This window comes from Colias croceus, chromosome 2, assembly GCF_905220415.1.
Source record: "Colias croceus chromosome 2, ilColCroc2.1".
Classification (NCBI taxonomy): Eukaryota; Metazoa; Arthropoda; class Insecta; order Lepidoptera; family Pieridae; genus Colias; species Colias croceus.
In genome coordinates, this window is record NC_059538.1 from 7787400 (window position 1) to 7815273 (window position 27874).

The window sequence follows — 27874 nt, forward strand, 5'->3', positions numbered from 1 at the left end:
TTAAAAAAAAAATATTTATTTATTATCAAGATAAACACGAATAATGAACACAACTGCAAATCGCTTACAAGTTACAATATAGCATATAAATTGTAAAACAGCGGTGAAATGAAGAAATAGAATAACATATTCGATCTTATTATATTATGTTTCTGTTTTCTTAATATTGTATCTCACACCAAATATTGAAAACTCAAACACTCTCCCAAGCGGCACACAATGAGTACATAAATAACGACTATGATTTCCTTAATTATTACGTAATTAAATAGTATAAAATCTTACATTTAATAAACTGGAAGATGTTCTTAAATAGTTAGTGCACGAGAAAAATTTTTTCGCCTCTACAATTCTAAATTTAGTGGAGAAAATTTTTCAAAAAGTTTTTTATTCAGAAAATTTTTTTGGGTAATATTTTTGTACCAAAAATATACCAAAACTGTAGCGTAATAAAATATAATTATCGTTGTCGGTGGCAGTATTATATTTAATGAGATTTAGTCAGATTTTTTTGTATTTTTGAGCAAAATTATGGGAAAAAGTGATCTCTATTTTTTTCGGAAATAAATCTCTGGATTTTTTTTTTAATATTTTGATTACACGTGATTTCGATCGTAGAAATGTTTGTATGTTCTGTATTTGCGCGTGTCACTGGGCACCGAGACGGGCTCGAGCGGCCACAGTCTGCGCGCGCGCACTCACGCCATGTCTTCGCCTTTGCCGTCCAGTCTCTTCAGCTGAAATACATGTTATTATTTATAAAAAATTGCATTTTTTTTATAGAGATGATATTTACTATTGATAAAAAATGATTTTTTTTTATGATGTTGGTGAACGAAAGTATTTTGATGTTTTTTGCAAAGTAATCTATAAGTACTAATATTATAAAGCTGAAGAGTTTGTTTGTTGTTTGTTTGAACTTGCTAGTTAATCTCGGGAACTACTGGTCCGATTTGAAAAATTCTTTCGGTATAGCCCATTATCAAGGAAGGCTATATATCATTACGCTACGACCAACAAAAGTGGAGCCACGGGGTGAAACCGCGCGGAGCAGCTACTGAATGATAAATTTGCTGATACGTAATGTGATGATGATGGTACATGTTTTAAAGTTCAATAGCTATTATTAAGTATTCTGCGGTTCAACGTTCTTCTCTATTTTCTGTTACATTCATCATCATCATTTACGTGATTGATTTCCAAATGAAAAATAGGTATTTATAAATATGATTTTATTTTATTTTATGAGTATGTTTGCTTACGGTCTGTTCAACAGTCCACGCTGTAGTCGCAAGGCGTCCAGTGCGCTTGTAAATGAGTTAGTAGCATTAATCATTGTAGATAGCAATGAGTTAGAAAAAATGAGTGTGAGTATTAGCTATTAGTGTGCAAATAAGTATAAGGAGATGTTTCAGCTAGAGCATGCAATAGTAGCCAGTCAGTATTGAACTATGAACTGTGTGTGCAATACTTACAACTACAATAATGCTGTGACTTGTTAGTGTGATTTTTGTACTCACAAAGTACTACTAGAGTGAGTATTAATTAATACTGAGTGTACTGGAATGTGTACTCTGTAGTTTGGAAGGAATAGAAGTGTTAGAGCTGGTATAACTGTGTAGAGTTAAGTAAGTGTAGTTAGCCTGTGCAAGTAGATTTGTGACTAGCCACCAGTGAGAAATTAAAGATGAACAACGAGTGTCGAGAAGTGAGCACATCTTCAATGAATACATTAATAGTTTGTTCTCTATAGCGTGTTAATAAATAAAAAATGTGTGCGTGTACTAGTGTACACACGTAAGAAGTGAAACTTCTTTAAGACCTTATTTTTCAAAAAAATATTTACTATACGCAACTTTACAGAAATACGTCGATGCACGCGTGGTAGGGATAAGTAAAAGATGGCGCGTAACGGAAAAATGTCACGCGTAACGAAAAAATGTTACACTAAACTTTATTCCAACCCCGATAAAGAAGTTTCACTTCAAAAATTGTATTGTAATGAGCATTAAGCATATTGTGCTAGTGTATTAATGTATGTATGTTTGTATATCCTCACCTCCTTCTCATCAGCAGCAACTGGTCTGTAGCGTGGTGCTGGCTCATGGGGGGGAGCAGAGAATCCGTGCGCGTACAGCAGAGCCGCAGCAACTCCACCGGCTACTGGACCCGCCCAGTATACCTGGTATACGAGATTGTTAGATATTATAAGTAGATGTTGTTTAAACATGGCGAGGTAGATTTTCTTTGCAGTAGGTACCTACACCTGGAGTTGTGTCTTGTCGAGTTTATGGGCCTTTCTAGTTTCTTTACGGAACATCTAGACTAGTGATATATGAAGTTTATGGACACTTCTTCTTCACTTACCACTTCAGACAAGTCACAAGTGACAATAAATTGAAGTAAGTTTGTGGTAAATTAATGTGAAGGTAACTGGTAAGGGCGCTAGATAGCGTCTAGCGAAAGGAAACGTTATAAAAACTAACAACTACAGAGGACATTTACCTCGCTAGTTTACATGAAAAATTATGTAATTCTTGCTTAACGTAATATTGGTTCCAAAATACTTCTCTGAAGTGAGTGAGTGAAAAAAAATAACAGTACAGTTTACTATAATAACTACTTTGAACACCTTTTATTACTATCATACAATATTTGCAGAAATTATCCTACTGTCGTCGTAGTAAGCAACTAATTTTAGCTTTTGTTTTTGGGTAACTTGTATGTGCAAGTCATGTACAGACTACAGGATAACTTCAAATCCAAAATAAGGATACTATTAAAGTTCTATTTCGTAATAGACCTATAAAGATGATTTTGCGGTTAGTACCTAGATGGGAAGGAAAATCATTAAATATTGTAACCATATCAAATCCATTACATACTGTAAGGTTAATTATTTAATTATCTATTATATTAAAAAAAAAAACAAGATTAATTTGAAAATATTGTTTTTTGTTGAATTATTTAATTGACCCAGCTTCACCCGGATTCAAAATAGTTTATGTACCTATAGTTAACTCAAAATAATCTAATAACTAATTTTCTAATACTGACTGATATTTCGAAATCCATACAGTAGTTACGCGCTATTTACACATAAACAAACAAATAAAAGACTTTCCTTTTCATAATTTTAGTAATTGACTATTGAGTATTTTCTCAAGCCATGTAAGTGTGCATAATAGGCGTAGCTATATAGAATAATGAATATAATGACATAAGTGCCTATAAATGGAGCTTACGCGTATTATTATAAAGTGGTTATCTAAAACCTTAATAGATGATATCACAGCTATAGTAAAAAGTTGTATTATAAAAACGTTACTCAAAAATATTTAAAATGTTAGGCTTGCGTTCATTTTAATAAGAAGTGTGTAAAGATAATAAAGTAAGTTACGAATAAAAAAACATAAACTGTCATGAATAAAACCTTTTTAAAAGTTATCTTAATTGTTAACGAGTTTTACTCGAAACATATAATGACTCTTTTAGTTATCTAAAGTTATCCTAGCCGCGATCATTCTCATGTTTTAAATAAAAACGAGGTTTTAACAAATTCTTTTACAGCAATCTAGAACTTGAATCTAAGATCAACATCCGAGACGGAACAAGGTCATTCTCTTAAACAATAATATTTAACACACTAAAGAATCGCGAAAAAACATCAAGAATAACAAGAATTACCTTAATACATAAACAAAATAAAATATGTTAAATTCGCTTTGATATGATGCCAAATCTACCAGCACATCCAATGACCTATTATACTAGAGCACATCTACATTTATGAGCATTGTATGTAAATATATAAGACTAACGGGTTAAATACAGTGTTAAATATAAAATATATATTATATATATCTACGTTACTAGAATTATGATTAAATTATGCATTGGAGCAGTACCTAATATCGAGACGTACCTACCTATGCGTGACTTATATTTACGGTACGGTTAAGTTGAATATAATTATTATATTACTTATATTCTATTTTAATCTACTGAGTAATTCAAAGAAATTTGTGTTATATTTTAGTTATTCGCTAATTGGAATGAGGAAGTTAGCAAATCAAGAAAGTTGGACCACCAAGGACATAAAAGGACCACGGTGGAAATAATAATTAGCACAGATTATTCAAATACCGTTAAATAATAAATTAATCATGCGCTTTCGGAACGCGAATGTACTGTCAATATGTTTTGTATTACGATTAGGTACATTGTTGTGCAATGAAATCATTTTTAAAGTAAATTGTATGGTTGTAAAGTTTACGTGCTGAATCTACAACGTGAGTAGTATTATCACAGTATTAATAAATGGAATTTACAGCTTAAAATATAACGGATATTAAATAATTGGGTTATAAATTAATTTAGGCATTATCAGATTACAAAAAGATCTAAAAGATAACACGTTAATTCTTACAATTTAGTTGAATGGGACTGGCACGACCAGTTTTGCACCATAATTCGGACCGATGAACAATATAAAACCCCTATACCTAATATGAATCTTTTGAAATCATTGAGACCGGTTCAGAAGTTGTTTGTAAACAATCTCAGCAATCTTATCCTAATGTCAAGTGTAGAGGTTACTGGAAATCCTTAATCAAAACTAAATCTAAGGCATCTCTGCTAAAAAAGACACAAAAAACACAAGAAACATTAACATGCTTTATATTATTACCTACTGACCTACTACACTAGACTACTACTACTTAATTACCTACCAACGCCAAATCGAAGGAGCAGGGTTCATAGCTAATGTAGTGTAGAAAAATCACAACACAAAACACAATAAACTTACAATTAATATGAGTAACAAAATCTCTTACCCAATGATCAGCCCATTCATTAGCAACGAGCGCAGAACCGAATGACCTTGCGGGGTTCATAGCGGATCCCGTATAGTCCACGGCTAGAAGGTGTCCCAATGTCACTGTGAGGCCGATAGCGAGGGGCGCCGTGGCCTTGCTGTCGGGCTTGTTGGGGTCGCACACCTGGGGACCAGCTGAGCTTTAGCCAACAATAGTATATTCCCCAGAAATACGGGAAGTAGGTATTGTTCCGAAATCTTTTTTTCTACTCCCTCAATGGATATGGTAATAGTGTGAAACACTCTTAATGTAAAATATTACTTATATTTTAAGAGTCTAAACTCTAAGGTATAGGCAAAGTATTACCATATTTCCATAATATTGAAATACTGTGGTATTAGTTCAGGATACATCGCCCATTTTTGAAAGTGACTACTATCAAGCTAATTTTCCGTTTGTAGCTTTATTTTGATGAGACGCCCAATAATTTCGTCTACGAAAGTCTCGATTGTGGTAGCTAACAGAGATAATAAGGATAAAAAATTTTGATTTGATGGTTCTCAAATATTTATTACTTAGTACTTACTAACTGAATTTTTTTTTTGTTCAATCTCAAGATAATTACCTAAATTATTCGAAAAAATATTTCTCCTACAAAATCTATGGTTGGTTCAAAGAGTCCCCCTTTCCAAAGTGTATCGATAACGAGGTCATCATAAATGATTACTAACAAGCTGATTTTTTTTGTTTTCACTTAGTTAGTTAATGTTTATATAATTCAACAGACATATTGTCCTACAAATTGCGTAATAAATATTTGAGAACCATCAAATCAAAAAATTTTATCCTTGTTATCTCTGTTAGCTACCACAATCGAGAGTTTCGTACACGAAATTATTCGGTGTCTCATCAAAATAAAGCTACAAACGGAAAATCAGCTTGATAGTAGTCACTTGCAAAAATGGGCGATGTATCCTGAACTATATAGGTAACTATATTGTGTTCGTATTTTTATAACGTGTTAATGTTGTAAGATGTTTGAGAACTCTCAGTTTCTTTTCTAAAAAGATTTACATTGATTCATTGATTTGAATTGATTGATTGCATTAATCGAATTTCCTATTACAAAGGCTGATATTAAATCCAAACAAAAAGAAGATAAACATGCAACATATGACACTAAGGAAGCATTATAGAATAAATTTGAAATAACCTTAGAAATAACCAGCTTAGTATTTTTATCATTTTGACACAGATAATACTAATTTCGATTAACATCCTAAAAAAACTATGAATAATCAAATGATTCAGAAATGTTTTATAAACATAATGTGGGGCTGGTTTTAACAAAATATTACGAGGATAAAGCATTCATAATAAAAAGATAATAAATGACGGAAGTGGTAGCGTCATCTCTACAAATAAAATTTCGCAAATGTTTCTATATCACGCAAATAATTCATTTGTCTTTTCACTGTAATGTAACGAAATGATTCCTACTAAACAAATAAACTATGCCGATATTTACTTAACCTAAATTCATTTTTAGAATGCTAAATAAACAGCTGTTGACCCGCGGTTTATTTCCAAACTTGGCAATTATCATAGCAATAAATAGGTAAAATCTTGGTAAAATAGGCATATTGGCATATTATGTTTCCGTCAACAGAATATGTCAACGTATAACAAAAGCCGAAACCTTAACAAAAGCAAGGTCTTTGTGAAGTATTTTGATGAATGCCCGTGTCTTAAGGAATGGCATTGTGGTTTCTATGCGTTATTTATTGATTATGCAAATTCTTCGAGTAATGCCTGGAGGCACGCGATCGTCAGTCTGATTCCAGGCGAATGCCTTGACGCACCCTCATTATCGATGGAGGCAATTTGAGTAAAAGCTATTTAGTTATCTGAATAATTGTCTTGAAACGACACGCCTGCGGGCTAGGAAAATTGTATAGGTGTATAGGTCATGTTTCATTTTGTCAAAATTGTCTAATGATATGCTACCACAAAGCACAAAATAATTAAATAATATTGCGATTATTTCAAAAGCACATACCTACCTAACAATTTTATGTATAAAATGTTTTGTTGCACGTATATGGGTATTTTACGAAGAGCGAGAATAAAATTATTGATTAATAATTGTCGGTAATTTTAAACGTCCGGCAAGTTCACATAGGTAGTACGTGCTATTGGAGCCATTAAGTGTTATAAAACCAATTATAATGCTTGCTTTATTACGAGTGGATATGGCTAGTTATAAATGTTGGACAAGGGATCTGCGTACACATATCTACTATCTAGCTACATAAAATAAGTCCTTCCTTTTAAAAAGATGTGTGTTATGACGTAAAAGAACAAAACTATACTAATGTATTTGTACTCGTAGATGAAATAAGTATTTTCATTTGAAAAGACATGTCAAAGCTTAAAAATAAAATAATAAGCTTAGTAGTCACAGGGTTTGCTTTCACAATTACTTAATGCTTGTACAATTCAAACTTATATATTGGATTACAATAGAAATAGCCAGATGAGCTATCATTCAATCATCGTTACATTCTATTATTATATAAGTATCAATCATTCACAAAGAATATCTCTGGGAGTATAAAGCCTTAGAAACTAACTGTAACCACAAATTACTCAATCAACGTCTATAACCATCTATAACTCTTATTTGTATTTAGAAAAATAACCTATTTTAAGTCTTAAAGGTTTTGTTTGTAAACCTTACTTTTTACATATACCTAGTTGATTATACGGATAGCCGTGTAACAAATATTTCAACGAGAATCTCGGATTAGTGCCGGCTACAACTAAGGTTCCAACTAATGACGGTTCGTCACGGAAGCTTATGTTTATTGCGAACCACGTACTAGACAAATCATTTAACATCCTGAGCGAGACAATTGTGGCTAATCGTATTCTATAGCTGAATAATCGTGACATTTAAGTAACTATATAACGATACGATCTAAGCATTTTTGCAACGGATATCGATTAGATCATAGTTACCTAGATGTTATTTTATTGTTGCCTTAATCTGATTACGATAAATTAGTTTTTATTGCATTTTATGGCAATCCAATTATTCAGTTGTAAACAAGTTTTACGAAAACTTAAAGACGAGTCGTTATCGTACTTACTATATAAATTAAAATACCTAATTGCGATTTAGGAGAATCCCGTAATATCAATAGACCCAATATCTTATCAAAAAAATAACCAGAATTAGTGTCTGTTATCTGACTATAATTATCATCAATTTGATAGAAACATTATAAAGATACACCGAAATAGTAGAAGGTACTTTTCCAGGAAATCTTCAAACGAGGGAAGTAATATCACTGTGGTAATATTTTATGTTAGGTAAACAATTTGCTCGCCCCTATACTTATCACTGTACTAAAATTACCACTATCGTGTACTATCCAGTGCTTATTTCAGTAATAAGTTACGCTATGTTAAAACCATACGAGAACCATATATTTTTATCAACTTTCATTTGAAAATGCAATTTATTCCAATGACCTAATTTTTACCGTTAAAATTCTACCACTGTAAAAAGAGAATAAGATCATTTTTTTATTTTCATTACATCACATTAAAAAATATTAGCAACACTTACCCCAAACACGACGAAGATGAGCACGAAACCCAAGAAAAACTCAATTCCAAAGCCTTGCAGGGATGTGACATCTGTACCCAACCCAGTTACACCAAGTTTTCCCGCCACTTTCTCCGGGGTAAAGGCCTTGAGGAGACCAGAACCAGCGGCTGCTCCAGCGCATTGAGCGATGATATAGAGAATAGCGCGGGCTAGCTTGATACGACCGGTGGATAGCATGCCCGCGGTCACTGCGGGGTTTATGTGCCCGCCTGAAATGTGACCTATTGCCTGAAATGAAAGTGCAAATTTATATTAAATTCTTTCGATTTTGATGATACATACGATTTACGGCATATAAGATTTTTAAAGAAGGAAGAAGATGTACGGTTAATAAGAGTCATTAAGGCTAGGTAATGAATCAGTTAAGTAGGTACCTATATAGTTAATAATATGTCAAAAATAGAGAATAAAAGTCGAAAGTCCTTTAGAGGAGTCTTGGTTACTTTTTCTACTTCTTGGTTACTTTTTCTTTTTTTTACTTTTTGTTACTTTTTCTTTTTTTAAAAAACTTATCAAAGTACATACAGAAACAGCGGCAAAGACAGCGAGACCGAAGCTAAAAGCGATGAGGACGATGTTGGGAGCCGCCTCCGAGCCATGTGTTACGTTGATGCACGCACCACATCCGAATAGATTCAGTAACAGGTTACCTTAATAAAGAAATATGAAATTAATTTCATTATATTTCAAATAAATGTGTTTTAGAATATTAATAATCGAAGAAAGTTTTATAGATTTTTGCCTCTATTCTTTGGTAGATATGATTATGTCGAATTCATAGTTACCTAATTATTAATTCAAAACCTTTTTGTCACCGAAAAAAATAGTTAATTCGTGTAATAGGCATTTTATTTGAAATATTATTATTTATATAAGGAAATATATTATATAGCTTACCGATAAATTCGGCGAGCAATGCTTTGCTGATGCCCAAAGCTCCGCCAGAAAGCTCGTCCAAACCGAGTTTGTGTCCGAGTTCTCCCATTGTTCTGAAAAAAAAAGACATTTTGATATTTTTCTGGCCTTTATTATAACATTGTTAGTATTAAATGATGTTATTTAATATACGCTACTGTTTGTGGTAACCATTAAAGATTTATAAAGTAAATACCTATCATGGATTTAAATCGCGATAAATCATTATTACTGGCCGTTTGTGTGTATCTGTGATTAAACTAGATGTGATGTAACTTTAAATACACATCTAGTACACTGTACATCAGTAGAAGTTATTATTTAATTCCTATTTATCGTTCTATAAAAATGAGTTCAATTCAGAGTAACAGCAGTACATGATAAGAGCTCGCAACTACTTACTTTTTAACCGACTTCAAAAAAAAGGAGGAGGTTATCAATTCGGCCGGTATATATTTTTTTTTTTTTTTTTTTATGTATGTACACCGATTACTCCGAGGTTTCTGAACCGATTTACGTGATTCTTTTTTTGTTCGATGCGGGATGGTGTCGAATTGGTCCCATAAAAATTTTATTCGGATAGGCCCAGTAGTTTTTATTTTATGAGCATTTTTGTCTGTAGGTATTTGTAAATTTTGCAAGTGCAAGTTTGAAGTCGGTTGTTTTTAACGCAGTTATCACTTGTTCTTACTCACATAGGTTTTTGTTGGTAGTTTTTATAATGAATATTTACGCCTTTCGCCTATCCTATCCAGTATATACATTACACAGCTATGTACTCTTTGAATGATGAATATTTTACCTACATACCAACAGAGATATGTAACGATATTTAAATCGTAATAATATATGAATTGCATTATGTGACTGCATAGCAGGCCACGTACAATTTTGCATTTGTTTACAATGACAAGAATAATTAATAGTGGTTTACCGCAAACATATTATTTTGTGGGACGATACATTTAATTACAGAACAAAATATACGGATTGCAACCAGCTACTATTTACTTTTGAGGTCACTGTTATTTTATTAAAAAGTGACACCTTGAATCTGTAAATTACACTTAATTTTTGTGTTTATATTTGGGGTATCCTTAAAATATAATGTACTATTCTTGTGTACCATATAAGGTATTATATAGGAAAGGTACATATATGATAATACTTATTGATATTTACATGGTAACTTTTATTTAAGACGCATTTAAATTGAAAAAAGATAAATATTAGACAAACAACAAAAATTATATTAACTATAGAGTCGTTGAACAAACTTTCAACAAACAATATTTTTTCTTATTTCTATCTTGAATTTTGTTTTTAATTATAATTTACTGAGAAATCAGCTTGATATTGAATAATTATCTATTTTATCTTCAACAATAAATAAATTCATCTAGAAAATTAAAATCTTTAACGCAATTAAGTATTATTTTATTTTGAATTACCTAAAAACGTTCTTGTCGAACCTTTAGAAGATTGTATAAATAAGAAAATTGTCTCTAGAAAGTTGAAAAACGATAACTAAAGAACAACAAACATAAGTATTGAATAAAAAAGAATATTTATGTTCCTTATAAAAAAGGTAGATAACATTTCGCAGCTCCGTAAGAAACAACTAGAATCTAGATGCTCGATTTAATAAGTGTACCTTAAGTAAGTGACCTAGGTATTGGCACAGGTCCATATTTGAGTACCTACCCATATTCAGTCCTTTAGCTTATATGCACATCGGCTTATGTTGCTAGCCATGACCTAAGATGTATGATATGCTGAGGTTAACATTCATACAAAAAGTACTGCAATATCTTCTTACAGATTATTTTACGCTTTATATTTTATTCGAAATTAATTAAGGAAAATTTTTATGATTGTGGACCTTTTCAAAATAAAAGGCCTTCACATATTCGCGGTATAAACGTTACTGGGTCAAGAGTAACACTTGGAGACAAATGCATTTAAAATAGCCACAAGGGAATGCATTCCTTTAAGGAAAATGTTTATATTTAAATATTATTTTGGAATGAGCTCTGTGTGTATAGTATATAAGTTAAAGTACTGTAATAACTCAGGCCCCGGAATCACAGACACAATAGAAAATCTATTGTGTCGTGGACCGATCGGGCCGCTCGGGGCTCAATATTATATTATAATATTCAGGAAAGTTTAAAACTTAGGACGTACTAATATGTACAAATGTGGATTCCAAGATTTACAGTTGATGTTACGATTGTTGATATTTTATTTAATGTTTACTTATTGATTGTAAGTAGTCTTCTCATAGGTATATGCAGATTATATTTTTACGTAAAATAGTTTCATGAAATAATTAGTGTTTCTTTAAATATCACTAGGTATATAAATTTAAATGTTCAATCAGAAATCAATCAAAGCAAAAATTAGAAGAATGAGTAGTAGTTTTTGCATTAGGTATAATCATAAATTTGCTAGTGTATCTTCAGGAGCATCCAAATTATAATTTACGAGCAACTTAAAGATTCTGTATTTCATTCCAGACTTTCGCAAATGTAGAGCACACTGATTTAACGAGGTTATCACTATAAATATATTTTACATAAGGATTTATTTGGCCTTGCAATTGTTAAAGTTGGTCGCGTCTCTAATCAGATATTTACATATCATACGAAGGTGTAAAGATGTAGTTCACGTATGTTCTTCCTAACTCTATGATCAAATTACAATGTTTGTGTTATAAATTGTATTACACAGATTTGGTTTGAGAAAATTCCGTGATATATGACTTTATTCGGCTAGTTTTCCACGTTTCCCTCCGAAAATTGGTCTATCTTTTACTTACTTTGCCTTTAGGTATAAGTAGGTAAAATTCCTGCACTATGAAAAATAAAGTATCGACACAATTGCGTTCTGATTTTGTCTCATGAATTTTTCCAAGTTCACACGACATTATAATAGTCGTAGGTCATGATAGAAAAATCAATCAGAACCTTCTCGTAGAACCGTGTCAATATTATCGATGTAAATATCAATACAACCAGCATTAAGCTTTAAAAAATGTTTGCTCGACTATAATTAACCGTACTTTGTCCTATAATCATTTATGAATATCTAATGTGGTATTTGGACACATCGGGGTGACATTAGTGTGATTCAAGGTGAGGAATACAAATTGTGTCCTGATTGACTTAAGGATTTTCCATTAAAATACTATCAATCATGTGATTATGGGAAGCGACAAGGTCAGGGTATAGGGATTTGACATTCAGAGATCTAAGTTCATGATTTTAGTTAAATGAAAGCTATTTATTAATATTTTATTTATCTAAAATCAATACAAACAACTCACATACGGACATGTCGCATTTTTTTCAATTTAATTTAATTTATGATTTTATACGTTAATGGGAACCACAATGGGAACTTATGGTCCCATTAATGGGTTCTTTATAGATTCTAGGCATGAAAAATTAAATTATTAATTAAAAACTTACTGATGAATGATGATGAAGGTTTGAAATGGTTGAACGTTAAAAAGTTTAAATCATATTTTTAAAGCAAAAGTCAATATGATATAATATATATACGTATCAATATTATAATAAATATTATAATTTGATGTGAATCGCCTGTTTAATATTTTAATCAAGCCTCTATTAGTACTCAGTATCCACTTTGGTAAGTCCCTCAAATAACTGTCTGTATATTTCACCGTCGCGTCGTACAATTTACGTGCGATGCATATAATTCTGATAGCAGTTTTAAAGGAATAATTTTTATCTAAAGATGGATTCATGTTTTTATCCATCCATTCTTAGAATTAAAATTAGAATCGGTAGTTTTACTTTAGCCATTAGCATTTGAAAAATATAATTTCATTTAACACGTTCACTGCGGCACAGAAATATCTGTACTTTCCATTACTGCGTTACGGGTCGTTTTAAACCTTGTCCTATACGAGAGATTGTGGCGGCACGAGGCATATTAAACCCCACCGCCCGTAGTAGACCAAAATCGTTTTTTTGGCGCCAAATAAGACAAAGTGTGTGGCTTTTGTCGTGATTATTATTAACAATGAGTTCATTAACCTAAATCTACCGTCGCCCGTGGTTAGATTAGTTAGTTTAGATTCTAGGGGTAAAATAAAATGTGGGGTCTGATGTACCCCATACCGCACTGAACAATAGAAGTTTTTCATATAATTTAGTGATGGCAAAAGAAATATCGATTTTATTTAATTGTATTTATTTATCAAACTTATGGATGTTTTTCATTAAAACAGGCCAAACAATAGGTAAAATATTGTTTGCAACCAGTGCATTCTGTGAGAATTTTCTTTACTTTTTTGTCAGCCTCACGACTTGTTAAGAAGGTGCGGAGTTTTTAGTAACATCCTACACGTCTCCTTTTCTTTGATCCCTTTAAGAGATGATGTGCCTTGTTTGTTGGCTTGTTGACTTGGGCAAGAGTTAAATTATGATGAGCCATACACCGATTGCCGGGTGTTTTGGATTTGCCGCTAGTTGATTCAATGAACAAACACACTAATAGTAATCATGATTATCAACCTATTTGAAGAAAGTTACTCAACATGTCACATTCACGTTTCTATTAACGATATTTATTATAACGAGTAGTTAGGATGTTTGTAAATTACCTGTATCTACATTCAAGTCATTCTTTGTAAAAGCTTCAATAAGTTGTTCTACAAATAGTCTCGAATGCGTTGCACAACACTAACCGCGTGAGCTAGCTTAGGGTGCGGTACGAGGTGCGCGGTGGTACGAGGTGTTCGCAACCTCGTTCCGCACTGTGTTAGAATTTTTATTTGTTCAGTGCGGCACGAGGTCTAAGAAACCCGGTATTAAGGTCGGTATACCATTGAACTAGGAATCAATAGCACATCTTAGATATATAGATATCACTTTCCTACACTGAACCAGATGGAAGTTATGCCTCCCGCACGACAGAGAAGTTTACGTTTTTTCCTACCGCTATAACGACGAGACACGGACAGGGTGTTTCAAGCCCTGTTTCGCAGCTAACGTGTTAAAATTATCATTATAAAGGACAATCATTATCGAACAATGACGTATCGATAAAAATACAGCTTCTTCGTAAAAATCATACAAAAAACAGACTGCGTCGCAGACAGTTTGTAACCCTGATATTTTTTCCCCCCGAACATTGTCCCGCAGTGTGGAATTTACGCGGCGGATTCGAAGTTCTCAGATTTGTATCAATTCCTATTCCGTTAGTGAATATATTTCAATATTGCGAATCAATATGAATCATATAAAAATATAAATTAATTTATTAATTTTTATAAGAAGTTTATCATTATTGTTATCTTTTCATATAAAAGATAAGTTTCAGTTATTCTCGGCCAAAAGTTGCTCATATTTCTCGGTACCTACTGATGTAATTTGTTTTGAATTAAACTACTGTTTATAATTTGTTTATTTACTTAGAAATAAGGTAAAGGCTCCTAATACGGCGGTAGTCAAAATCGCTTCCTAATACGGTGGTATTTCTATTTTCGAGTTTTATTCCTGTTTTATACATTTTAAGTACACCAAAACGTAAGCTATTTATTCCAAATTTATTACTCCATGACTTAACTAACGTTTGCAAGTATAGCACATAGACAACACAACAAGATCAATCAATCTGTGTAACGGCATCGACATGAGAGGTGTTTCCATACAAACGCGAAACAACAAAAGTAAGTACACTAATATTTATAAACTAAGTTTTTCGTATAAAAAAGCCGTTCAAGTTTGTATATGTATTGTTTATTGCATTTTCCTACTATTACACTCACTATTTAAATAGCTTGTTTCATATTTGTAAGTCATTTTCTACCCAAAAAATAAGAAATAAAATACCGCCGTAATACGATACAAATTTTATAGATTAATCCTAATACGGTGGCATAACTCCGAAATAGGAAAAATACTGGGCATGTTTAATTGTTTATAACTTTCATTTGATTTACTTATTGAATTAATTCCAAGATTAGTTGGAATAATTATTAATCTGATAAATTAGAAACCATATTCTGCGGTATGTTTTCTTAACTAGAAATCCAGTTAAATATGAAAATGGTTGAGTACAAAATGTTTGTTTCTTAGAAGGGGTAAAAATAGGAAGGTGTATTTTAATGTATCACAAATCATTTATTTTGTATAACTGTTGATTTGAGTTTTACACATCTGAGCCAAAAAACTGTTATCATTTGAATAAGCATTTACATTCTCTTGTTTATCGAATTTTTGATGGGTCAGAATTAGGATTATTAAAAACACGAGTAGTTTTCCTATTACGGTGGTAGATATTTCCAGGTAACTCTGTATTAGGTTATATATGATCTCCTATTACGGCCCTATTTCATAGAACTTAAAATTATCAGATTTAGGGTTGCGTAAATAAATAAGAAGTTTTGTGTCTTTTTTTGTGGATTCTTATTTGATATGCGTGTTTTTTTTTTCGATAAAACTAAAAGCATAAATGAAACACATTAAAAGTGAATCAACGTAATCAAACCAATGGTTAATGAATAAAAAACTTACAATTTACTTTACTAACACATTCCTATTATTTAACAAATATTATTTGTACGGAACTTCAATGTATATAATATCTGACCCTCCGTATTAGGAGCCGCCTACCGCAGTATTAGGCTCTGACCAAAATCATACCTCCGTATTAGGGAAAATCGACATGACTATTTAAATATTTTTTTAAAATAAGAAATATCATGAAAATAAACATAGACTCAACAGCAATACAAAATTTAAGTTCCACTTTTAACGATAAAGTGGTTTGGCACCTTTAGAAAGACTTACAAATGCTTATTTTTGATACTTACTTTCAAATGTTGCGAAATACCTCCGTATTAGGTGCTTTTACCTTATAGACCAAAAATTTGTTTCTTTTGGTTTCTTTATCTATCTAAGTATATGTCATCTAATGGTCATCTATCTAAGTATATGTCAAGATACTTGGTCAAGATATGAAGATATTGGAATTAATTTTATGAATGTAGACGATGCAATATAATTATGAATAGCTTGGAAGTTGGAACAAGTGCGTAAGAAGAGTAACTGTGCCAACCGGATTAGTTTAATGACTACTGAGTACTGTTGTTCTTTATCTCTGAATATAACATTCCTAATATTATCTTTATTGCAATAACAGCCGTTAAAAATGGCATTACATTTTTACTGTTTCCTAAAAAGTGTACTTCAACTGTAAAGTTACGCGTATTGGCTAAATGACTAATGTGGTATTATACCCCGTATACAGTAATTGTATATATTTTGTATAACTATTGTTATATTTTTGATGTGTTCTCGTGCTTTATTATATCCATTGTGAAAATGTTATCTTGTACGTTGAGTTCGGACGTTGAAACGGATGAATGCTACTGCAAATTATTCGCTGGCCTTCTAGACGGGAATTGTTAGTGTAGACTGTAGACTGTTAAGTATCAATAAATGTTTTCATAAATAATTTTAATATAGGTAACTAACATGCAATTTTGATATCCTACGATTGACTTTGATGTAAGTGGGAAAGACGTTATTGAAAAATATTTATATTGTGCAAGCACTTATTTTCAGTTAATATTTTATAAAAAGGAGTGGCTAAGATTAGTGATTACATGACCGTAAAGTACTCAAGATAAAGTTAATGATTATGGTGTTTCGTAAATTATTCTAATTTGTTCCTTTTCTAATAGATTTATAAAAATTTTGCGATATTCTCTTATCAGCAATAACGTTTTTATCACAAAGTAAATTGTTTGAAGAGAGAGTTTATTTATAATCCCTTTTTTGTTTGGCGCTATACCGTCACGGCTTATTTTCACATTATGTAAACGTTTACCGGTCTTTATAATCCGATAAGAGAGGTCATTTCGAATTTTTAACTTTATAGAACTTTTACTAGTAAGTATACTAATAGTTTGAAGTATGTAATTATAACTATAGATTATACACCTAATTAACAGAACTACTGACAAAGTAAAACCTTCTTCCGTCCTTTATTTAAAAGGAATAGCTGTATTTGCGACAACTCTATTTCATTTAAATTAAATTGTTAATTTCATTTTATTTAAAACAATGTTTATCACACTTTCCATCACATAATTGGAACGATTTTAATTATTGTAATGGGGCAAATGGGTTGAGTAATGACATGTACTTCATAGTACATATGAAATAGAGGTCGAATCATATTATATCCTCTTTAATTACAAATGCTAATCGTGTTTCCAACACAATATAACACAAGGGACTGCAAGCTATAATAGAAAACGTCCTATGGGAGGCATTGAAACCTTCACGATTCTTAACAATGCGTGCAACTGCATACTCGTTAGTGTCGATGACGTAGTACAATGTAATACTTCGACTTTTGAAAACAATTGTAAGAAAATCGTTTATTGTAAAAAATCGTTTATAGATTATTATCATTCACAATGACAGATGACTCCGACACGCGATAATTGCTAACGAATGGAAAATGAATCTAGATGTTTTGCCATCGTTCTATGTAAATACGAGATTAATTACCAACCCAGAACATTGGCATTTACATCTGTACGAGCTTTTAACTTATGTATGATGTATCAGTATGTATATGTAAATAATTGCATATAATTGTTCACCGGTATCAATAATCATTGATGGAATTCGCTGTATTCTTCCTTTTGCTGTGTATTTTAATAAAAGGAAGTACTTGTTAAATGACGTGCTCGTGTTACAGTATACCTACCTATATGTTATTCCCAAGAAAAATAATTATAAGAATATGTATTATGTTATGACTTTTCATTCAGAGGAAGATTCAACAAAAGTACAACTACATTTTCAAAACATATATTTTTATGGAGATGTATAAAAAATAATTTATAGTATAATTTAAAAGTATGTACACTTATATTTGATGTACTTAGTAATTGCATTCGTAGAAAAAGCGCTACCTACCTCTAATTGGTTTGTTGTTAGCAAATATGTAGCACAGATCCCTAGGGACCTCTATATGACACTAGACCTATTTATAAATATAAAGTGGGAGAGTGCTTCTATAAAGTGGTGTAGGCTATTCTAGTGATCTATTATTTAGTAAACGGTAGCAATTTTCAAGTTTATTCAATTCGGTACAGTGGGTAATGGACACTTGCGATGAACTAATGGATGGCTTCCCTAGCGGGATTTGCGCCCGGTTGCCTTGATACATATAAGTATAAGTATACGGTTGACACAATTTCATATGTAAATGGAATTTTTTGTCACACGATGGACAGTATCTAGCCCTGTCGCGTATGTCCATCATAAGGTCTAGATAAAGTCAACGTTTTCTTTTATCAAAATGCTAAGCTTTGTATTGGTGTAATAATAAATATTTAGCTTTGAAGAGTAGGTGCTATATTAGACTAATTAGGTCATTACTGGATTTTTTAAATTCACACAAACATCATTTAAAAGTTTATGATGTCAGTAAGTCTGGACATCTTCCGTTGAATTTCTCTTTTCTTTAATCTTTTTTTAATAATATGTTATATATTATATACATAAGTGACATACATAATCTATGGACAATAATACAATATTTTTAACAAAAGATGTGATCATAAAATACACTTGACAAGTTATAAGAATTTTGGCGGACTTTCTTCAATATTCCAGAGCTCTATAGGCACATGCACGAGATTTACATCAAAACAAAAATAAATCGTTAAAATACATCGTGTCACGTGATTTTTGCGGCGACTGGTACCAACTGACAGTTTTGCTTATGGCTTGGTAAAAACTTTGGAGGACATTCTGCGTGGGATATTATCAATGGTTAATTTAAATTTGACTCTATGTATTGTATTAAATACTCATTGACTAATTTTGTACTATTTGAGGTTATAACGGATAATGTATGTAAAACAGAACACAGAAAACAAACTTTTTATACATAGTTAAATGAGTAGTATTAAAGTCTATTAAAATATAGATAGATAAATGAATATTTGAAAGATATAAATGAGTTATTTTCATAAAATATTTATAACAAAATTACAGCTTATATTATATATATCTACTATTATTGAAGATATAATATAGTGGATATGTTAGCAGTTACTCACGATATTATAGGCCGCTGGTTTATTTGCTGTATTTCCTTTGAATATTTTTGTATGTTGGCTATTATCACTCGATAGGTATATAATATCACAATAATATAGAGACACCATTAACAACCGTTGTCACTTAATGACTGATGTTTTTTCTTTTAATTCAACCTTATATAAATATTGATTATTCTGTTTTTATGAACTCTTACTCATGACTTCTTTATAAGCTGATATTAATTACAGATTTACTTATTAAGTAGGTACTTATGAAAAACAAATACATAATCAACTCAGTTTTCATCGAAACTGTTAATGATGATCTAATTATGGTATTAGGTAAATAATTATCCATTTATATTTTATGATGTCTCACAGCTGATTAGCAGGGACAAATTATTCATTTGTCTTTACAATATATTATGATATTTTATTGCCGCGGCCGTGGAGATTTCGTTTATTATTATTGTCTTACATATAGGTACATATATATATTTTGTTTCCTATAATATTGAAAACTTTTGATAAGCCGTCGAGTCACATAAAATATATAATATGTTAAGTACCTGTTGTGTCATTAATTACATCCTGAATAATCAAATTTATGTTTACCTACGCAAAAAGAAATGATATCTAACAACCTAGGTATATAGAATTACCAAACATTTATATTTGATGGGTAGTTGAATGTGATACCTACTTGTTTGTTAATGTGATAAGGCATGCAAAGTAGTTAGGTTCTTTACCATTCATATTATCTACTACATACTCGTTATATTAAGTACCTATCATTAATCCCTCTACAAAGGTATAATATATCTATTATAACACTAGCTTCCGCCCGCGACTCCGTCCGCGCGGATATCGGTCTTCGCGTGGATGGTTTATTTCTCCATTTTGAGTACCTCTGACAATAACATCTTATAAATATCTATTGGACCCAATTCCCAAATACGGCTAGGCCTATAATAATACGCAACGTGTGTTCGCGGTTCTACGGAACAACGTCTATGGATAAAACTGAAAAATGAAGATTAATTTTTTTCTAGGTATTTTTCCAGGATAAAAAGTATCCTATTTTACGCCCAGGATAATAAGGTATAATTATACCAAGTTTCATCGAAATCGAACCGCTAGTTTTCACGTGATGCCTTCACATACAGACAGACAGACAGACAGACAGACAGACAGACAGACAGACAGACAGACAAAAATTTTTTTAATCACATATTTGGGTTTGGTATCGATCCAGTAACACCCCCTGGTATTTATTTTTTCAATATTTTCAATGTACAGAATTGACCCTTCTACAGATTTATTATATGTATAGATTTGTGTTTTTGCCCTAAGTAATGTTCCACTGGGCTAACTATGTTCCCAGATTATGTTTTACGTTCATCGCATTAACATAAATTAACAGTGTGTAGCAATTATAAATTTTATAATACTGTAACACAGAATAAAAATTTAATGATATTACGTGCTACAATCAGAATAGATGTAGCGAGGCGGATACAACGGGTATAACATCAAACAGCGTCAATTCGGGCAGCGTGTAATTATCTCGGTTTTTTGATACCCTACGCTGGTACATGGTAATAGGGCCGAGTGAGCTGTGTCGTGCTGTACAACCGTGCTTCAACGTAGATCGTAATTGTATACCGAGAATCGAGAGGAAAAACTGTGGGGTTACGCTCCGTGGACTCCAATGACTCAGTAATTTTAACCAAAACAAAAAAATAGTGTTTTTGATTACATCTCTTACCAACAAATGTGAAAAGGGACGAGTTAACTTCCATTAATTTTTTGTCGGTTGTACGCTCGGAGGGCGGATGCAGGTAACATCAATTACTATGGTATGTTAACCTCAACAGATTACATATTAATGTTATGTAACTGGAGCGGTGTATTCATATTAGTTTACGTGTTTGTGAAATGCATAACAATCAGGTACATATCTATTTTAAGTACATTGCATGCATCGAGATCGCATTTAGCTTAATTTTTATTAAATTGAGGCTGATTATTTTCAATTCGTAGCTCATAGATGCCTTGGACCAATAAAAATAGTAGAGAAATCAGATGATAATAAAGCAGACACTGTATTAAAAACTAATCTTATGTTGAATACAAATTAAAGGTATAGCTAAGTAATATAAATAACTAATATCTTATGTAACATTATAATAATTATTCTAAAATCTTATTTTTTTAGGGCGAAATATAATCTGTATCGTGACCGCGATGGACACTCGTTTGGTTTAACAATCATATTGCGTGTGTTTGAACTAATAATTGTTTTCAGTTCATGTTATCACTTAGGTGACTGTTTGTTCAGCTTAAACCGCGTGGCAATCGTAAGATAGTTGTTATCGGTATATTACTATGATATTACTTCATTACGATATGCAACTAATTTGTCGTATGTTGTTCTGAAAGCGGTAATTTGAAACAGCTTTCTGCACATCGCTCGTAAAAATTTAATTCCGCAACAAAAATTCTATGGCTTTTTCCATGAGCTACTCTATCACAAAATTAACATATTGGATACATAATTTAAATACTAGTCTGTAGGTATGTGAAACTTCAAAAACTAGGATGATTCGAAATTAAATATAGGTATTAAAACTTTTGATATAAGTATAAAATGTGCTTTGCATATATTAAACGCATGTCTTTGTGCTTTAATTCAACACTTGACCAATCAATGTAATTCAATCAGTAAAAAATAATACGTTATTAAAGTTATTACAGAAAGGGCCTACTGAGTGGTTTTTTACTCGATACAGGTTACATAATGATCGTATTGATTTGTGATATATAAGGACTCGAACAAGCAATTTGGACGTTTTTTGCAAGTCATGTACAAAACAGGTCCTGCATAAGTAGTCTGTACGAACTATAGTTACCTGTTTCCTCATTTAATAATACAGAGAATTTATTCAATGGAAGAAAATAATAATATTACTCATATACTATTATTTACTTTGTGGTAAGTTATACTGGGATGTTTTAAGGTCATCAGGAATACTCAAGTATACTTTACAATAACAAGCAAGCAATAAATAACTCGAACTTTAATATTTGTTAATTGAAACGTAAAATTCATATACGTATTTGTAATAAAAAGTCAATGCAAAAAATGAAACGCGATCGAGTTTCCGTATAAGATTTCAACGAGCTTTCCGGAGCTTCAAGGCTTCTCTGTGGTTCCCATGTTTCTTAAAAGCAAAACGTTATTTTACATTAAGTTTTCAGAAATACCCGATATCCATTACATAAAACATGAGTCATGGAGAAGGGAAGTTAGCCTTATTCAGATCTATCATTATGGAAACTTGTTTAATACTTAGTTATCAGAACTGTGAATAATCTAACATGTCATCACAGATTCTTCCATTATTCAGTTTTACAAATCTAAGTCTAAATGGAAAATTTTTTACCATATTAGGTTCCGTTATTATGTACCGTGTGATTATTATAATAAGACCCACGTAATGATTTCTTTGAATTCGATCGCACCTGCGGGCTTTTTATGACGTCATTTTGAGGTTCATAATTTTGTACAATAAGATCACTGGTGACTATAATATTTATTTTCATTTCATGAATGTTTGTAATTCGATAGGAATCATTCAAAAGGAAATTAGGAAGTATAAAAAGTTTTACGATCGTTCCTATCATTTTTATAAAACCATATTATCTACTAAATTGATTTGTATTTGTAGATACCTATTTGAGAAACGAGATCGTAACCTTGGCGAGCTTTTGAACTTTTGTAATCTTCAACCGTACCTACTTACATACAGTACGTTAAAATTCAATTTGGTTATTGTTTAAATGTGTATAGAAAACTCAGGTAATTATTTTTTTTTTAAATTACTAGCTTTCCGCCGGCGGCTCCACCCGCGGTTTCAAAGAAAAACTCGCATAGTTCCCGTTCCCGTGGAATTTCCGGGATAAAACCTATCCTATATTACTCATGGATAATGTAGCTTTCGAATGGTGAAAGAATTTTTAAAATCGGTCCAGTAGTTTAAGTGCCTATTCATTACAATAAAACAAACAAACAAACAAACAAAGTTTTCCTCTTTATAATATTAGTGTAGATTCCTTTGATATAACAATCTTTCATTCTTGGAAACGTTAATTAAAAAAGCGTGGATAAATTGTATAAATGAACCTGGGAAAGTAATATGTACCTATTAGGCGGAGTTATGAAATTATGCGTAAACAAAGTTCAAAACAAAATATGAAATCGAATATAAAATATTCATAAACGAGAGTGAATAATGATCGTTAATATAGCTTTCGGAAACTTTTTCATCAAGACTAAACTTTAACGTATTATATATAAAGTATGACTAGCTTCCGCCCACGACTTTGTACGTGCATCCCCGTTTTTCCCCGTTCCCGCAAGAATTTCGGGAAATCCTTTCTTAGTGGATGCCTACGTTCTAACATCTACCTGCATGCCAAATTTCAGCCCGATACGTCCAGTGGTTTGGGCTGTGCGTTGATAGATCACTATATCAGTGTGCCTAGTGCGAGTTTTCATCGAGTACGAAACGTTACTATCGCGTTTGCGTCACAGCCGAATTAGTATGGGAAATCGAACAGCGCCCCTAGCGGACGTATGGGGAAGCTTTGATTCCCCATACAAATTTCGCTGTGACGCAGACGCGATAGTAACGTTTTGTACTCGATGAAAACTCGCACTAGGCACACAGTCACCTTTGAGTTTTATATATATATAGATAATATGAGAAATGGTTGTTTGTCAATGATTGACTGGCATTCGTATCATAGTCAACACTTCGAATAAAAACCGCAAAGATCCTCATATACCTAGAGTCCCGCTCTGTGTTCACATGAAATCAAAACCACAGATTGAACAAAGCTTCAATAATAGGAATTATAATATTATTATTAAATGTATTATTTTATCTGAGGTTAAGCTTATTAATTCCTGAAATAGTAGGAAAACAGTTGAGTTCAGCGTATTGTGGATATAAGGAAACAAATTCGCGTTTGTATTTTTTAACAAACCCCAGGTTCAAGGCTCTAACGGTAATAGTATGGTTTAATATCCGTCGGCGGATATCCGTTTCATTTCCATATTGCGTTCCACGGTTGGGCGGGCCCGGGCTTACGATGTCACCATTCATTAGAGGTATAATTAAATTGTGCTTCTAACCGTTTTATATTCTACTTAATTAATCGTTTTAGAGTCACGAATGAAAAGCCATAATTATAATGGTAAATAGTGAAAATGTACTGTTTTAACTGTGCGCTAGATGTGAGGTTATAATCCTGTCTATGACTATAAATTTTCCAAGGAATTCTGAAAAGATTTAGTAGTTGTTTTTGTGACTGTGGCTCTTCTATTCCCCATAATAGTAAAAACTGATGTAGTTGTTTCGATTTTTTTGCAACATTAATTGAAACTACTTACTGTGCTTACGATTTTCATTTTAGCTTATAATTTAATGAAGACGCAATTTTTTTCAATTCTTTTATTATAACGCAGTGAATGAAATTTTATGTGGTAGATGTTTGATAATATTGATACTTTTGTAGTCTGGCTGCGGTTTTTCATAATGCTTGCTTTATAGGAGTTAGGGATGTTTTAACGAAGATAAAGTTTGTAAACACAGGAAGGAGATTATAACTCCAAAAATAACCCAAGATTAATAAATAAAAATTTAAGAGTAATATTTGTAACTGTTATCACTTATATTTAAGTGGGAATATTTTAAGTTTCATTGAACTGCGATCGGTGATATTATCTAAATTTAGTATTTTCATTAGAATTTAGATTTCACAGTTGATAGCTGACATGAAAATATGATAAAAGCTTTTATGTTCTATGTAGAAATATTGATAATTATATTTGGCACATTGATTATGTACATTCTATTTATCTTGTCGTTCATCGATTAGTATGTTATACTAATGGATTGACGATAGATAAGTAATTTATACTAGGTATATAGAATGTATAGTCAATGTACCAAATATAATTTAATATTCAACTATTTCTGCTATTAAGTATTAGTTTATTAAATTATGATAACAACGTAAACATTGATTTTAAAGATCAATTAATTTCAATTCTAATTTGAATTTGAATTCAAATATCTAGGATATGCAAAACATGGTAGATATATCCTATTGTTATTTCACTTACGGAATACGGATATAACGGAACGGAATAGTCTCTGAATATTATAATTTTTCACATCGCATCATTAGGCTCCATTAGATGATAAGAATACACATAGTTGTTTTAGTTACCTACTTATATAACTTTGACAAAAAAGCAGCCACTGTACCTAATCCAAACAGTTCTTGGAATCGGAACTAGTCTGAGTTACGACTTACGGCATATCAACGACTATTAGGTAGGTACTATAAAAAACTTGTTCCAGCCGTAGTTTGTACTGAAACGATTCGATACAGTTTTGACGAGTAAGCCATTGTTTACATCGTCACAGATGTTACGGGTAGGTACATCGGCTCTATAATCTGTTTCGTAACACCAAAACAGGTATCACACACTTTATCTACATGTGTTTGTAATCCCGGAGCAATAAATAGTCATTGGAACCAAGGTCTTTGTGTTATGAGCTTCGAAACTGATAGTGTCTATTGATTTTCGGGTGGGATACGTCGAATAAGATAGTAAGTAGGTAGTTATTAATAAAATTAACACGCTTGCTACGTATATTTTTCCTTATTACACACTGTGAGAAGCACAAAAAGTAACATTATTCTTTTGATCTATTTCTGTAGACAATAAAAAAGTGTGTTAATTTAACTGAAATAAAAACTTTTTGGCCAAAGTATTTCAAACTACATATTACTGTTTGCGAAAGCAACATGAAAAAATAAAACCGACCAAGTGCAAGTCGGTCTCGCGCACGAACGCGCACTACGGAACCCGTAGTTACTATGGGGACGCCCCTACATATATTTTTTAATTTTCGCAATGAAAATGCATCATTTGTGAAAATTTCATTTTCTAGCTATCACCGTTTATGAGATACAGCCTGGAGACAGACAGACAACGAAGTCTCAGTAATAGATAGGGTCCCGTTTCACCGTTTCGGTACGGAACTCTAAAAAGTATGAATGTAAGTTTGTTTAGGTACCTATATCTATCTACTGTTTATATACAGTATGTGAGCCTTTTATACAAACGTACAAAAAACGTATTGTTTAAATAATGAATACATACGATAAGACCGCGCTTCTTAAAATAAATTTCACGTTTATCAAATGTTGTTGTTTATAATCTATCAAGATAGATTAGACGGCATTCAATCACTAAAGAATTTTTATCATCTTATTAATATTACCTACGATATTCTTGAGATAATTATTATCATACATTTTACCCTATAGCTTTGACGCGCCGAAATACATTATAAAAAAAAAGTGTATACCTACCTAACTGAATACAAAAAATTAAGCATGAACGTACCTACTTACAACACGATCTAACTACCTAGTTTATAAGAAAAGCAAGAATGAAGTATGTAAAACAAATTAAATTTTAATTTTTTTATAAAAAAAATATATTAAACATACCTAGTTATTACACTGCATAGGTACTCTAACTACCTACTAAGTACTTTTATTTTAAGTGATTACATTTTAAATAAATTGTTTTTTAGGCTATAAAATATCAGTTTGGGCATTTGTTAAATTATCACAATGTTAATAATTGCCGCGGAACAAATTGGGGGACAAATAAAGTCGCATAGCTCGTACCTTAGAAGGTTAATAAAATATTTGTTTACTTTTTATCACTTCCCCTCTAACAAGCCACTGGAACGACTACGACATCCGTAAAATTAATTTGTTTAGGATAACAGGTTATTTTTTACATTAATTTTGTATAATATTATAGATAATAAATTTATTCAGAGTTGTAAAAATGTCTTGGTAATTTAATTTACGGGTGTATAAGAATATAATTAATATTATAAAAAATTTTCATAAAATAATACAAAAATAATAATTTGAAACAACTATTTTATTAATTTATCTGTGGAAATTGTTTGTAAAATAATAATAATATAACGAATAACTTACATATTTGAAGTTCCCCCTTTCTCTAAGAAAACTTTTCGAATTTAATAAAACACTCCGGTCACTTAGTAATATAAACTGTATTACTATTTATTGTATTCGTATACTGAATTATAATAAATATATTTTTATAATTATATACAGCTCCGGCTACCGCGCGTTTTTGATGTGGTATGAACTTTGATTGTGTTAATTTGAACAAGCCGCCTTAAAGTAAGTTTGTTTGAGCGGGAAACTGGTGCGACATTATGTATGTAG

At 31.7% G+C, this 27874-nt stretch overlaps 1 protein-coding gene across 3 annotated transcripts; it reads right to left on the bottom strand.

The window, feature by feature from the left end:
• LOC123704506 (aquaporin AQPAe.a) lies at positions 1-27821 on the bottom strand. 3 transcript variants are annotated; one of them, XM_045652905.1, is made up of 7 exons: positions 27620-27819; positions 9394-9485; positions 9022-9146; positions 8455-8724; positions 4839-5003; positions 2060-2182; positions 1-737 (listed from the first exon to the last, which is right to left on the bottom strand). In XM_045652905.1, exons 2-7 carry the CDS (start codon positions 9479-9481, stop codon positions 699-701), a joined length of 810 nt encoding a protein of 269 aa, XP_045508861.1. In that variant the 5' UTR covers positions 9482-9485; positions 27620-27819; the 3' UTR covers positions 1-698. The 3 variants fall into 3 exon arrangements, with proteins under 3 accessions (XP_045508861.1, XP_045508845.1, XP_045508853.1); XM_045652889.1 differs by lacking the exon at positions 1-737 and having other exon boundaries at positions 1994-2182; positions 27620-27821; XM_045652897.1 differs by lacking the exons at positions 1-737; positions 27620-27819 and adding an exon at positions 19535-19665 and having other exon boundaries at positions 1994-2182.
• Positions 27822-27874: the final 53 nt, after the last annotated feature.